Genomic DNA, 13,294 nt, shown 5'->3' on the forward strand with positions numbered 1-13,294 from the left:
AGCAAGTAAATCAGCAGCACTATCAGCATAAGGAGTAGCTCTTGGCATCCTAGAAGAGAGGTTGTAGGAGGGGACAGGGCTGTCTGAAGGAGGGACCTGCGGGATGACCGAAATAGTGATTACCTTCTGCATTCAATCACCACAGCGTGAGGACAGGTACGTTAACTAAGGAACTGTGCAAAAATAGTCGGAAGGAGGTCAGATTTTTGCATGACAAAAGATTAACAACGAAAAAACACCAAAGCTAGGACATGCAGCTTTTATGTAACCTGTAACACTAAACAATGATAATTCCGAGACACAGATTTATTTATAAAAACCCATTGAGAACATTGATGGCTTACTGGAAAAAAAAAAAAAAAAAAAAAAAGCCAAAACCATACACATCTAGTTTCATTCAAGGACAGAAAAGTCCTCATTTTGAGGTATAGGCCAAACACAAACTGATCAAGCTTCACAAGAAACTTTCCTTATAGGTAGATCGGATTATAAATTGCAATCTTGCCCTTTACATCGATGTAGTCAAAAAGGTCACTATTACCAGTAAGACAATCAGCTACATGGAATTAGAAGTGTGCTACAGTAAGGTGAAACCTAAATCTTTACGATTTCTGTAAAGTTACTATAAACTTGAAGAAGTAGTTAGGAAGGAGAAAATCTCAAGGAAAGGCTTTTTAAAAATATCCCCTTATATAAAGGCTCCAATACCCAAGATGGAAGGGGAAAAAAAAAAGTTCTTCAGAAACAGTTTTAAAAACATCTGGCAAGGATCAGTCTGCTCTATCTAGAGAAGCAAAATTAGAAGGAAGTTACTCCATTCCAACTTCAGTTGGTTAAAAAAAAGCTTATCAGGGCCTCGGAGTATGACTGGCATCGCATTCAAGAGATCAGTTTAGTAGGACATTACTCTATTTCATTTTATTTTGTGCATCCACAAAGCAAAAATCAGCCCTTCCCTTGCCATGCTCCTCCCTCACACCACGCTACACAAATTCTGCCTGTAGACCTTCAACTATAAAGAGCTTTAAAAGTATTTGCTGCTCCACAGTGCTAAACAAGTCATAATATTTCATCGCCACGATGCAAAACAGACTGCCCACAAACAGGAAAACTTTATCATGGCAGCCCTACTCATATCCATCTCACAGCATTCGCCTACGGTCACTGCTGGCAACGTTCACAGAGCCAAATGGATCCTCAGTCAGACCCAGCAAGAGTATTTTTATGTATGTTACGCTTTTACACTACGCAGTTCAAAAAGGAAAGGGACAGCCAGATTCAGGCCATTCAACCTTTAACCCCCCAAAACCTGCAGGAGCATTAGGTGCTTAAGAGCTAGAGAGCAGCAATTCTTACTTAGAGACAATGAATTACAGTCACATTATCTTATTTTCATTATATCAGGAAGATACCTTATCTTACCTTTGACTAAACAATGGCTTGGTAACTTGTTCCAACGTTTATTTCCTACCACCAAAAATTTTACTCTAAGTTATCCAATTCCATGTGTTCAGCTTCCACTTGTATCTTAACTTTTTTTTTTTTTTCGGGGGGGGGGGGGGGAAGGGATTTAAAATCCCTTTTTCTATTAGAAACATTTTGATGTTGAGAAAGTAAAATCAGCAGCTGACCAATAACCAGGATAACAGTTTTATTTATAACCTGTTGCAGTGCAACGTATTAGAGTAAAAAATGCATAGGCAATTCTGTTCTCTGAGCGGATAATCAAACCTGTGTTTCTTTAATAAGAAACTTCAGGGCAAATTAACTTATATGGGAACATTTTTGGGGATTACTTAATCTAAAGCAAGAACGAATAAACATGTACCAACATTCGTATCTTCAGTACAAGCTCAAACCTGCTGACTGACTGCAGAGTCAGACCTTTAAGGAAGCAGAAGACTATACATCCATACTGCTGTTTGAAGAAGGAAGCAGTTGCAGAAGTTTGAGTCAAACAGGCAAAGCTTTTCCAAGATAACATTATTATTTACCGACTTATTTTTGCATTAGGTTTACATTTCAGAAATAAGATTATATAATCCTAAAAACATTATCCTCTGCTAAAAAGGTAGAGTGGAACTGATCACAGTACCGCTGCTCTGAGAAATAAGTTATTACAAGGAAACAAATATTGTCTCCACGTAAGAATTACCATATGAGTAGTATTTTGCTTGTAGATTTTATTGATCGCCCCTCTAACGCTTGTTCTCCGGTTTTGTTTACCTTGAAGTAAGGAATACTCTTACCAACACTTTCATCTTAAGTTCAGACAAAGAGTTAATTGCACTGGAAACCCTTGCATGATCTGTAAAGTTTAGTAACTGGTCTACACACAATTTTAGCAGCTCCAGAACGTTACTAGTTTACCAGCAACATGCATTTACACTCATAAGTAAACACGTAAATAAATTCAATCTGAAATTATGTTGCTTTAAGTGCTTATCTTCCATAGTTTCTAAAATGGTCAGTCAATACCCTCGCACTTCCCAGAGCAAACGCTCACTGGTAAAACAGACTACATACTGCATCAGCATCATTTCTTCAGCACAACCACGGTTTACCCAGGACGTGGAACCAGGCAGCAATCTAGCAGCTAATCTTTTCCATAAAGCTTCGTCAAGGTCAGACTCAATGGTCTACTCCTAGTCGCCTGGCTCGCTAACACAAAGCTCCAGCTTCCTTGAACAGCAGATGCATGAAGAAGCAACAGCGGGGTCTAAAGGTGCTACGCATAAAGAATGTGAAACATAAAACAAGCCTCAAGATACTAAGTTTGCCATACTGACCTAGAAATACACAGCTCTAATTCAAACAAATAACAATTTAGTGAACTGGACGGAAGAGGAACCAGGTAGCCTTACCCATCTAAGAAATCCTCAAAGTAACAAAATCAAGCCAGAACAAAGAGAATTTAGACCACCAAGTATCTGGCAGCTCCATAGGACAACATCCAAGAACTTCCCCTCACACATTCATATCTTCAGATAATGGAACAGCTGTTTGGAGCTGGAACTGTCCCTCACCGTAACACCTACCAACAAGCTCTCAACTGGAGCGAATCTTCTGGGCATCCAAGCAGCTTAAAAGTTCACCACTAGCAATAACTGTATTGCAAGAACGCTCCACGGTCTGAAGGAGGAGGGAGGGTTTTTCCAGCATACTCAATACCTTGCCAGTGCCACAAGCAACTTAAGGCAGACGCAGCCCTCAGGAGCTCCTACTTTCAAATATGCTTTTACCAAAGCGTGACAGCATCCACACTGGTGCACCGCTTCCACTCTAAACTGGCAGACTTACCCCACAACTGGTAGTCCTGGTTACACACATCTGTACTGACGTAGGAGGGAGCAAAAGGAGAAACCGAGATCTCAGACACTGAAGATCTACAGTGGGACACACAGGACTAGAGGGGAGTACTTAATATCAGCAATGTTCTCTCCCTGTTCACAGGGGGAAAAAGTCTATACCTTCCTTGGGGCAGGAACAAACCGATCCTGCACTGCCACAGCACTGGTACCAGAGGTGTCCTCCAAAAGGCAGTTCTGGTGGTTAGAAACCGCGGTTTGTTCACAAACTCTCATGCCTACGTGACTAAGCAAAGAATGCCTTATTTGGCATATTGCTCTAACAGTATTTTTGTTTTGCCAAACGTAATACTTTTGTTTGACGAGCAGTTTTTGGGTTGTTATGACCTAGGTGTTTCCATTCCCCATCCTTGTACTATTTTAGGTTAACCTGATACTTTCAAAAAAAAAAAAAAAAGCATGACTAAATTTTCATGTCAGGTAAAAAAAGCAGTATTTTTCTTCAACTCCTTTTTAAATGTGTGTATACATTATCACTGCAGAACAGTACTAAGCATACTGTTTTGGACTTTCTCCCTCCCGTATGATTGTTCTTACGAGTAAAGGTATAAAACAAATGGCAAGGGCACAAGGCGCCATAGCCCTGTATTCTTGCAGTGCCACGTCATATTCCTGTACTCAAGTAGTTCCTTTATTAGGAATAAGAACGTTCCTAAAGCCTGGGCCTACAGAGACACCACTTTCAAATACAGGGTGATTCAGCCAGACTGGAGTTTAAGGGAATTGTGCTCTATAACCATCAGCATTATTTTGCTTCAGCCATAAATGCTCTTGATTTTTCGGCTCTATAGCTATTAAAGGACATGGGAAAAGGGAAAACATATTTCAGATGCCCTGCAGATCCAGACATGGTTCTAATACGGGTGAAAATTAAGTCGTCTTATCCATCATTCATTCCTTGGTCTCTGACAAGAGTGGCAAGGAAGGTAGTCCCGGCGGTGCACGCTGCAAAGGTGAACGAATGCCCACGCGAGCAAGGCGAAAAGTCAACTGTCAGCTATGAAGTTCCAGGTGTCACTATGAGCACCACAAACCACCCTGTCACCTTCAAACTCAATCCACTTACGTGACTGGCAGACAAGTTACCCTGTCTGAAATATTCCCCTGCAGCAGCAGGCTCCGTGGGGCCGAGAGCGGTTCTGCAAGCTGAGCAGCCAGGCAGAGGTCCGTGCCCGAACCGTACCCACATCTCCCTCAGTTTCGCCCAAGCTCCAGCATCCTTGGGAACGAGACAGTACCGCCAAGTCAAGTTTATACCCACTCATTTAAAACTCCAAAGTCCTCCCAAATTTATATTTAGCAGGGAGAAGTCACTGACAGCTTCACCTGTTCCCACACGGACTTCGCACCCAGCAGCAACCACACCGTCGTTACACAAAGCTGTAGAGCCCGAGTCCTCTTATTCGGACATCCAGTCTAAAAAGCTCAAGGACTGGGCTAGCCCAGTAAAAAAGATGCAAGCATAGCTTACACAGCTGTCATGCGACAAGCTTCTCCAGGCACAGGGCCACACTACCACATTTTAGATGCACAAACGTTTCTTGCATGCGATGGTGACGAGCAAGCAGAACTGCGCTGGCTACCGGGGGGGGGGGGGGGGGGGGTTCTGTAAATACCTGAAGAAACATCAGAACTATCACTGCGCTCACAAACAGGCCCTGAATCAAAACGAGAACCACCCACCCTCAGAGCAACCAATGGCTGCTGATCTACGACCTTCCTGAAACATTATCTAAACAGTCTGTTGCAGGCCCAAACGTTTCCTAATAGCCACTTGGGTAACACCGCGTCTTGCGGGCTGCCTCTGCGGCTCCCTACAGACCTGCCGTAAGGCTGGCACGCAGGCAGCGCAACTGAAATTAAAACTGCACCACGAGGCGGGGGGGTTGGGGGGGGGGGGGGAATACAAAATAAGCCCACACAGCTTCAGCGCTTTGCTGCATGCACCCCGGAGCCAGCAGATCCCCTGCTCAGTGCCCTCATGCACCGCGCGAACAGCTGCGCAGCGAAGCTGCGGCGATCACAAGGTCCTGAGGAACATGCAGTAATAACGAAATGATTTCATAAACATTTCAGAAGTCACAAACAACAGCAAAAAATCAGCATGGTTTAGGGGAGGCCAGAGTGATGTAGCCTACCTGCAGGGGCTGAATGGATCATCCATGACTATGACAGGCTCTTGTGGGTTTAGCTGTATTCCTGAACCCTCTACTTAACAGCTAAAACTCTGCCTTTTCCACTCTACCAACTCAAAATGGAGGCACATGCAGTCTGAGAGACCTCAGAGAGCTTCCACTGAGCTTGTGCTATGACCTAAGCCTGCACGCAGAACGCAGAAACTTCGCCCTCGGACTGACAGGACTGAGCATGTGCTGTGACCCTCCCTCATCCACACACTGTCTTACAACGCAATCAATCTCGGCCCTGCTGTTTCCGTAAATAAAGCAGGCTGAACAGCCTCCGCGGCTCCCGCAGACCAAGCTAGTGTGCAGGGAAGTGGGGCCTTCGCTAGGGGCTCCGATACAGCCGACGCCGCCGAGCGCGGCCGTTCAAAGGCTGGAGACGGCTGGTCCCGCGGCTGCTTTCGCATCTTCTCCGGGCAGAACGTATTCTCCTCCCCCCCCCCCCCCCCCCCCCCGCCAAAAAAGCTTCCTCCCCTCCCTGGCTAATTGACTTACCAACAAAATCTCGCTCAGTCAAGACTTGCTGGCTTTCACAGACCCAAATGACGGCAGCTTCACGCTTTAACACGCAACCTACTCGTCAGGAAATAAAGCAGCAAAGGGATTCTCGTTTTCTTCTCTGATTGTACCTGTCAACGCTTCACACCACGCAGGAACGCGTGAAGCGGGAGACGGACTCCCGACCGGCACCGGAGCGCGCCGGGGAACCCCGCGCCGCCGCTCCCACTTCCTTCGCCGTAGCCGGTCTTCCGCCGTTTCCGATAGCGATGTAATTCACCACAAAATTCTTAGCTACCTCCCCACACGAGGGTAATATCCTTCCCCCCCCCCAGGATAAAACACTCATTAGAAAACCGGCCTCCGTCCCAGAGCAGCTGAGGCGCTTGAATTTACTGCTAAGTCAGAGCAGGATTAAACATTCTCCAAATTTCGTAGGCGCAGACTAAGCCAAAACAGCCACAACACAAGGCCCGCTGCAGACGGCGGCCTGGGGCCCCACGCTTAAACCCGGGGCTCCTGGCAGCCGCCCGCGAGGCGGCTCACCCGCTCCCCTCCGCCGCACGGACGAGACACCCCCGCAGGCTCGCCCACAGGAGGAACAGAGAAGGGCCGCTTCCCTCGTCAGGTAAGCGAAGACGTTTAAATTTCTGAACACGTGCGCGGGGGAGGCACCTTCTCACACCCTCAACCCTCCAGTAGCGTCACCAACGTGAACCTGATAAAAAGTTCTCAGCTTTCGCGCTGCCCTCTATTTCAGAGGGCACACGGAAGTAACGCGCTCCAAACGATTTTAGTAAGTGTGGTGTTAGCCAAAAAGCAGAATCCTGGGCAGTGAAACATCTGGTTTCTCTAAATCCAGTTTGGTGTGGTTTTTTAAGCAATCTGCTAACATCCCGGCAAGGCACGTCAGCACCGACACGAAGTGAGGGTGCTCAGCACCTTCCGTAGTTGCTTCCCGAGTATACTACACAAGACTGGTATGAGAAAACTTTGCTATAATTTAGTAAGGCATACAGAAGCCACTTGTTTACCACCACGTGGGAATAGCAAACATAGCCCCTCATTTCATATATTTTCCTTATTATGTTTAAAATTGCTGTATCTATTAAAAAAAGACTCATGATATGTTGAAAGATGCGTCTTGTTTAAACAAACCATGTCACAAACTGTCGCGACGTCCTACTAAATACAGACGGAATGAGAACTCCTTTCATGGCTCTGATTTGAGGCCTTAGAAAAGGCACATTTAAAAACCTTTACGACTACTTAACCCACTCTCACTACCTTAGGCATTGTAATATGCCTGGAATCAATATATTCTGACTGCTAAAAGTTAACCAGACATAGCAAAAGGACGAAAACAGAAGAAAGAGCTTTGCAGTCCTCTTTAGCCTCAGTTCACATTTCAGTTGTGGATACTCATTTCTTCTTAAACTGCTTTTTTTTTTCCCTAAAGCAAAACATTAAGAGGAAACTATGAAAATCCTGCTTATACACAGCTCCATGCTGGCATCTTGCCCTTTTAAGAGCATACACTCTTCTTTCTTTCTTCTATTTCTCACCTCCTCCCAGTCCTGAAACTTGAGAGTCCCCCACTAGGCTTCCCATTGAAGGCAGAGGGGGAGAGAGAGAGAAGGCTGCTCTTGGTTCAGGTTTCCCGCAGAAGCCCCCTTCTAGGGAACGTAAAATAGGATGTCACAAAGGGCAAAAAAATAAAAAAAATTAAAAGAAAAACAAGTTATAAGAAAATATGGCCTTCAGTTTCACTCTTTGGCACACTCCTCCTAACACAGGGACACCTGTACTCATTTGTTTCACCATACAACCAGACAAGAACACTTCGGAAGAAGAACAGTAAAAATAAATGTGGAATAACACACAGACCAGCTCTTGGTCTTCCTAAAAATTCAGAAAGTTCACCCTTGCCATGAATGCTCGATAGTATTTTGTTCCCCAACTCATAACAACGTTGTGGAAGACTTATTTTGATTCATTCAATTATCGTAACTCTTTACAAATTAATATCTGATTCTTTCTAGTTCTCAAGTCAAAATTCAGTAGCTTTCAAACCCATCTATGTTTGCAAATGCCAGCACCAGGTGAAACTTCACAGTGCACCCATTTACTCCTGAGACCAAGGAGCGGATCGCCTGTTACAGGTCAGTACGCTCTAAGAGCAGGTCTGCCATATTCTGGACTCTGACATGCCTGCATCCTTGAGCACGATAGCTCAAAGTTGTTACTGCAAGTCCGTAAGGAATGTCAGAGTATAAAATGAAGCATCTCTGGTCAACTTTTCTTATCTTTTAAGACAAAACATTATTTATCCTTTTCCAATACAAAGCTATTTCCTTCACACGCATTGTATTTCCTAGCAGCATCAAGCAAAATGGAATTTCCATCATCAAAACAACTGCAAAAACTGCTTGCTACCATCAGCTGCTTCCAGCACCGCAGTACAGATGATGAGGTAAGAACTAGCAGGTATAGCACGTAAGTGCTAAAACGCTAGCTGGTGAAAAACAGGTATCTGAGGTCATGTGGCATTTTTCAATAGCATTCCCAAGTCTTGTTGCCTTTTTTTTTTTTTTTAAACCAATACCAAAATCAGCAGCGTAACTCAATCTGCTGCAGTTACTGAGTTTCTGATGCAGTACATCAGCTCTGTTTTCCTTCGTCTATTAAAGCTTCTTGGCTGAAATTCTACAGACTTTAAAATACTTCTAGACTAATTTCAAGGCTTTTGCAGTTCATCTAACACAAAGGTACAACTCTGTTACCTCACTAGCCTGCATGCTGAGGCATACAAGTTCTGATAACGGAGGAAAACAGGGAGGTTCAAAAAGGACAGCAGGCTTTCACTTTTATCTATGAACCTATTTTCAAAACCAGACAGGGAAATTATACGCAGAAAAGTCCAGCAGCATTACAAAGAAGTGCTGCTTCTTACATTATTGCTACCTTTTTCATTTTACTTTGCTTCTAAGTCTAGCCTTAGATGTCTATAGTTCCCTGTTTCATGTTATCCAAATCCCAGGGTAAGTTCGTAGTAGTTTGGGCTCTTTATAAATGAAAAGGAAGATGGCAGGATGGATATTTTTTCAAACCAAACATAGCCTCCAAACAAGACTTAAAAAAAATTTCAGTTATGAAATATAATCATAAGAATACTAGGAAACCACTTTGTCTTTGATAAAGCATGGGTCTCATCCTGCCATTTGCGGAACCCAAAGGTTTCAGCGGGATTCCACTGCCAAAGCGGTCTTTTCTCCAAAGAGAGATGCTACATTCTCCCTTAACAGAGGTCCGAGAATCCACTGCGCACAAAATGAAAAAAAAGTTTATATTAACGTATAGGTTCTCTGCCACTCAGTTCCCCTTGCCAATATATGCCTCACCTAGCAAAGGCTTTCATTATTTTGAAGTACTCGGCGTAAAATGAATGTTCTTCCTCAGCTTGCCGTAAGTTTAGCGGATATATTCCACGCTCTTGGGAGCTAGGAACATATTTCAGCTCTACTTACTAGCTTGATTAACACTCAATTCAAGGTGATAAAACTTAAGCATCTAGCTTTCAGATTAATCTTTTATTCTACTACCAGAACTTTCTCACTGATGTGCAAATTACTGAAGTAGCATGTAATCATTAAAAAAAAATTGTAGAACAAAGCCAGCATGATACGCTCTGTAAAGAAAAAAGAAAAAAACCACCTTATCTTAAAACTCACAAACTCTACCACTTTGAAACCTCAGAACGATTAACAATAGGATCACGGCTGATATTTCCCTGGCTAAAAACTTACAGTCAAGCAAGCTTTCATATAGAAAATAAAGGACAAAATATGCCTTCTTTCAGCTCTGTGTGCGCCAAGAACAAGAGGGCTTCTGTCATTACTCATCCACCACACCAGGATTTTTGGTAGTTTTCTGGGTTTGGGGTTTCTTTTTTTGTTGCTGTTGCTGTTTAAATAGAAGACATGAAAACATGCAAAACAGATTCCCAAAGGGAGCTGCATTTAAGAATCCTGGCCAAAAAAGACTTTTCTTCAGCAGTGGAGCAAGCTAAGACAAATATGCAACTATCAGTTCAGTATGGGTATCTTATACTGAACACAAATCAAAGCACTCATCAACAAAAACCTATCTTTCTGGATGCAACCCACAGCTCGAGAGTGTTTGGCTTAAGAACGTATCCTATCACACGTTACACATGGTAGTATTTAGAACCTAATCTCCAACTACTGCTTCAAGCTACTACTAACATTTTCCATATGAAAGGAAATACTACACTGCACTAGAAAAACATATCGAGTTCAAGACTAAATTTTGTTTTTATTGACAAATTGCTAACAGTTCATCCTGGAACGTGTTCTACAATACTTCTACTGCAAGCTAAATAGATTTGGAATTAGGCGGTCAAAGCATGCGTTGTAATGCAGTACCAAATACACAAAACAAAATCAGTCAAGCAGCCTAAACTCCGCTCCTTTTTCTAAACCTCCCCTGCTCCTCACGACAAAAAGCACAGATTGAAGAGCTAGCATTTAAAAAAATGAAGAAAATAGAGGAAAAACACACTTTTTGAGAGCTAGCTGCTCTCAGTAATCAGTTAACTGCTTTGAGCGCTATACTTTCTCATTCTATTGATCTTTTTGGGCCCAGTGATTTTCTAATAGCCAGAAGAATTAACAGTGACTACTTCTATGCAGAAAGTGGGTATAAAACTGCACTGATAACTTTGACCCACACAAATGGAATTTCACAAGAGAAGTCATCCATTAAACACAGAACTGGGAAAAACTTAATCAGAACTTATTAATACAAATAGTTCATTTAACATTCACTCCCTCAAAATTAAAGTACATTAAAGAAAAGTGACAGAGTTAAATATGGGGCCATGTATGGTGTTGAATGTCAGCGAGGTGCATCATGACAAACTTCACGCCTCACCTTATCAGACTGCGCCAACAAAACAAACAAGTGATATTACAAAAACATTTTAATTTTAAAAATATTAGGGATTTCATGCCTTTTCCCACAGCTCAGCACTGTACACTAGCGAGGTCACGCTGAAGACACTTGCTATGAACGTAGACGTGTTAGACTGAATTGATTAAGGGAGCTCAGCCTAGTCTGATATCCTGTCTCAGACACATGGCAGTTTAAGACACTTCAGAGTAAAGTACAGGAAACCTCATAAATAGGCAATTACACAGTAATCTGCCCACACAGGGAGTTTCTTCCTAACTGCAAGCAGTTAGTGGTTCACTATGCCCTGAAGCATGAAGATTTGTATCTGCATTAAAACCCGTTTATCTACAGAGTAACAATGTATATATTTTTTATATTCCTATCAAATCCCCACTTAAAACTGCGTCCCTGCTCAACCGTATCTCTAGAAATCAGGTTTCACAAGCTAATTGTTTTCTGTATCGAAAGAAACAGAACTTTCAGAAGGCACAGTCCTTGCTGAGCACTGTTATGAGTTATTACTCTTTTACTGTTTACCAGCGCTCAAAGAAATAGCCCCCTAGACAGCAAGCTTCAAGCCTTAGCAGGAAAGGCAGCTAGAATCTGCGAGGCATGCTTTGCGTTTACACAACTGTCCGAATGACAAAAATAAAAGTTAGTGTTTGGGCTTCAAAATAATGAACGTACAGTCTAGTATCAGCTTTGCTTTGCAAACACAGCTGATAAAAAGTGGCTGGACAACCCTCCAGCAGATTCAAAGAACTCTATGAAATGAAAGAGCATGTTGAACATACCTTCCTCAAATATGCATTCATTTCAAAGTTCTTTCTGTGCATCTGCTTTGCTCTAGCCAATGAAGCATAAAGCAGGAACTGTTGATAAAAGAGCCCGTACAGGCATTTACACATGAAAGCGTGAACTTACACACTTCTAAGAAATCATACAGAAAGTCTGTACCAATAAAATTTCAACACTGCTTACTAGAAGATATGTTTGATGTGTGTAAGAAGTATTTTAAGGAGTGTGCATTCAACCAATGAGACAGTTAAGAACTCCTGCTAATGTTTGCAACCTCTAAAAAAAAAAAAAAACAAAAAAAAAACAAAAAACCACTACACAACAACAGGTCTGAAAACCTACTTTAAAGTAGTACATTATTTACCCAGAAACGTAACTGAACGTCATCACTCACTGTAGAAGTTCATCATCTGCTGTTAGCTTCTCTTCTACGTATACTCAGCAGGAACATGTAAGCTTCTCCCTTGCCTTCCCTCCCACTCCCCTTTCTATCAGCATCATACTCGATTTTAACTCGTCTTCCCTTTGACCAGTTCTCCTGTTCCTGCAGGCTCAGATCTGTGGTAAAGCTTGCCTTTAAAAGCCACTTCACTTACCTTGTCTCTGGATTATAGCCCAGTATGTAGAAAAATGAATCCACTCGGGCTTTAAACTCTCTGGCAGCAAATATGTCAGAGAAATGGGAGATATTACACTTCCCTCTGAAAGAAAGAGGGAAAACGGTATTAGAATTCTGTCTCAGATAGTAACTATTTTAACTAAATGCCACTGTATTTTGGGTAAAAGCTATGATAAATATCTAAAACTTCACAAACACAAGCCTTTTGCACAAACAAACATCCATACAGGTCCTCCTGTAGCGGCAACGGAAGGACATGCAGTTACGGTGAAGGTCTCGGACGGTATTCTACAAACATTCGTTCGTTTGCATTCAGCCAGCACGCGTTCCTGAGGAGCCCCAAATTAACCAGACACGCTTACGATCCTTAAAATGTCTTACTTTCAAAGTTTTTATGGTCCTTTTACAGCTAAGTCTTTAAGGAAGCTTCAAAAATTCTGCTACTCTAATTACTTGGAAAGTCAAATTTGTATTTAGAAAGGTAAGGAAAATATCAATCTTAATCAGCAATCTCTTGAGGTTAGCGAGCACGTTGGGCACTTTAGATGAGTTTTTCTCACAACTCAAAAACTGTTTTGACACTTCCACATCAAAAAAGTTACGCTCACTGTATGCTTTCAGCAAGACTGTAATCCCAACAATGGAAATTCCATACTTGCATTAGGGGAAAAAAAAAAACCCCAAAAAGAAGCTGCTTCTTCCTTCTCTCTGTTTTAGATGCATAAGACACTCCACTAAAAAGAGAAGAGGGGATTTATCAGATTTACTCTACTATATATTGTTATTCTTTTATAATAGAGTTTGTATATCAAGTCATTATTCTTAAAGACAGGAATGAAGATTAGCTACGAGAA

At 42.4% G+C, this 13,294-nt stretch overlaps 1 protein-coding gene across 10 annotated transcripts in view; it reads right to left on the reverse strand.

Moving 5' to 3' along the window:
- RERE (arginine-glutamic acid dipeptide repeats) overlaps positions 1-13,294 on the reverse strand; it is a 253,914-nt gene that overhangs the window by 110,656 nt on the left and 129,964 nt on the right. For 8 of the 10 annotated variants that reach the window (XM_068915489.1, XM_068915491.1, XM_068915495.1 and 5 more), the window contains one exon: positions 12,418-12,522. In XM_068915489.1, the coding sequence (XP_068771590.1) occupies positions 12,418-12,522 (105 nt within the window). Of the gene's footprint in view, positions 1-5,506; positions 5,713-6,046; positions 6,267-12,417; positions 12,523-13,294 lie in introns of those variants that run through there. The other 2 variants (XM_068915498.1, XM_068915497.1) reach the window with 2 other exon arrangements.

This window comes from Struthio camelus, chromosome 21, assembly GCF_040807025.1.
Source record: "Struthio camelus isolate bStrCam1 chromosome 21, bStrCam1.hap1, whole genome shotgun sequence".
Lineage (NCBI taxonomy): Eukaryota > Metazoa > Chordata > Aves > Struthioniformes > Struthionidae > Struthio > Struthio camelus.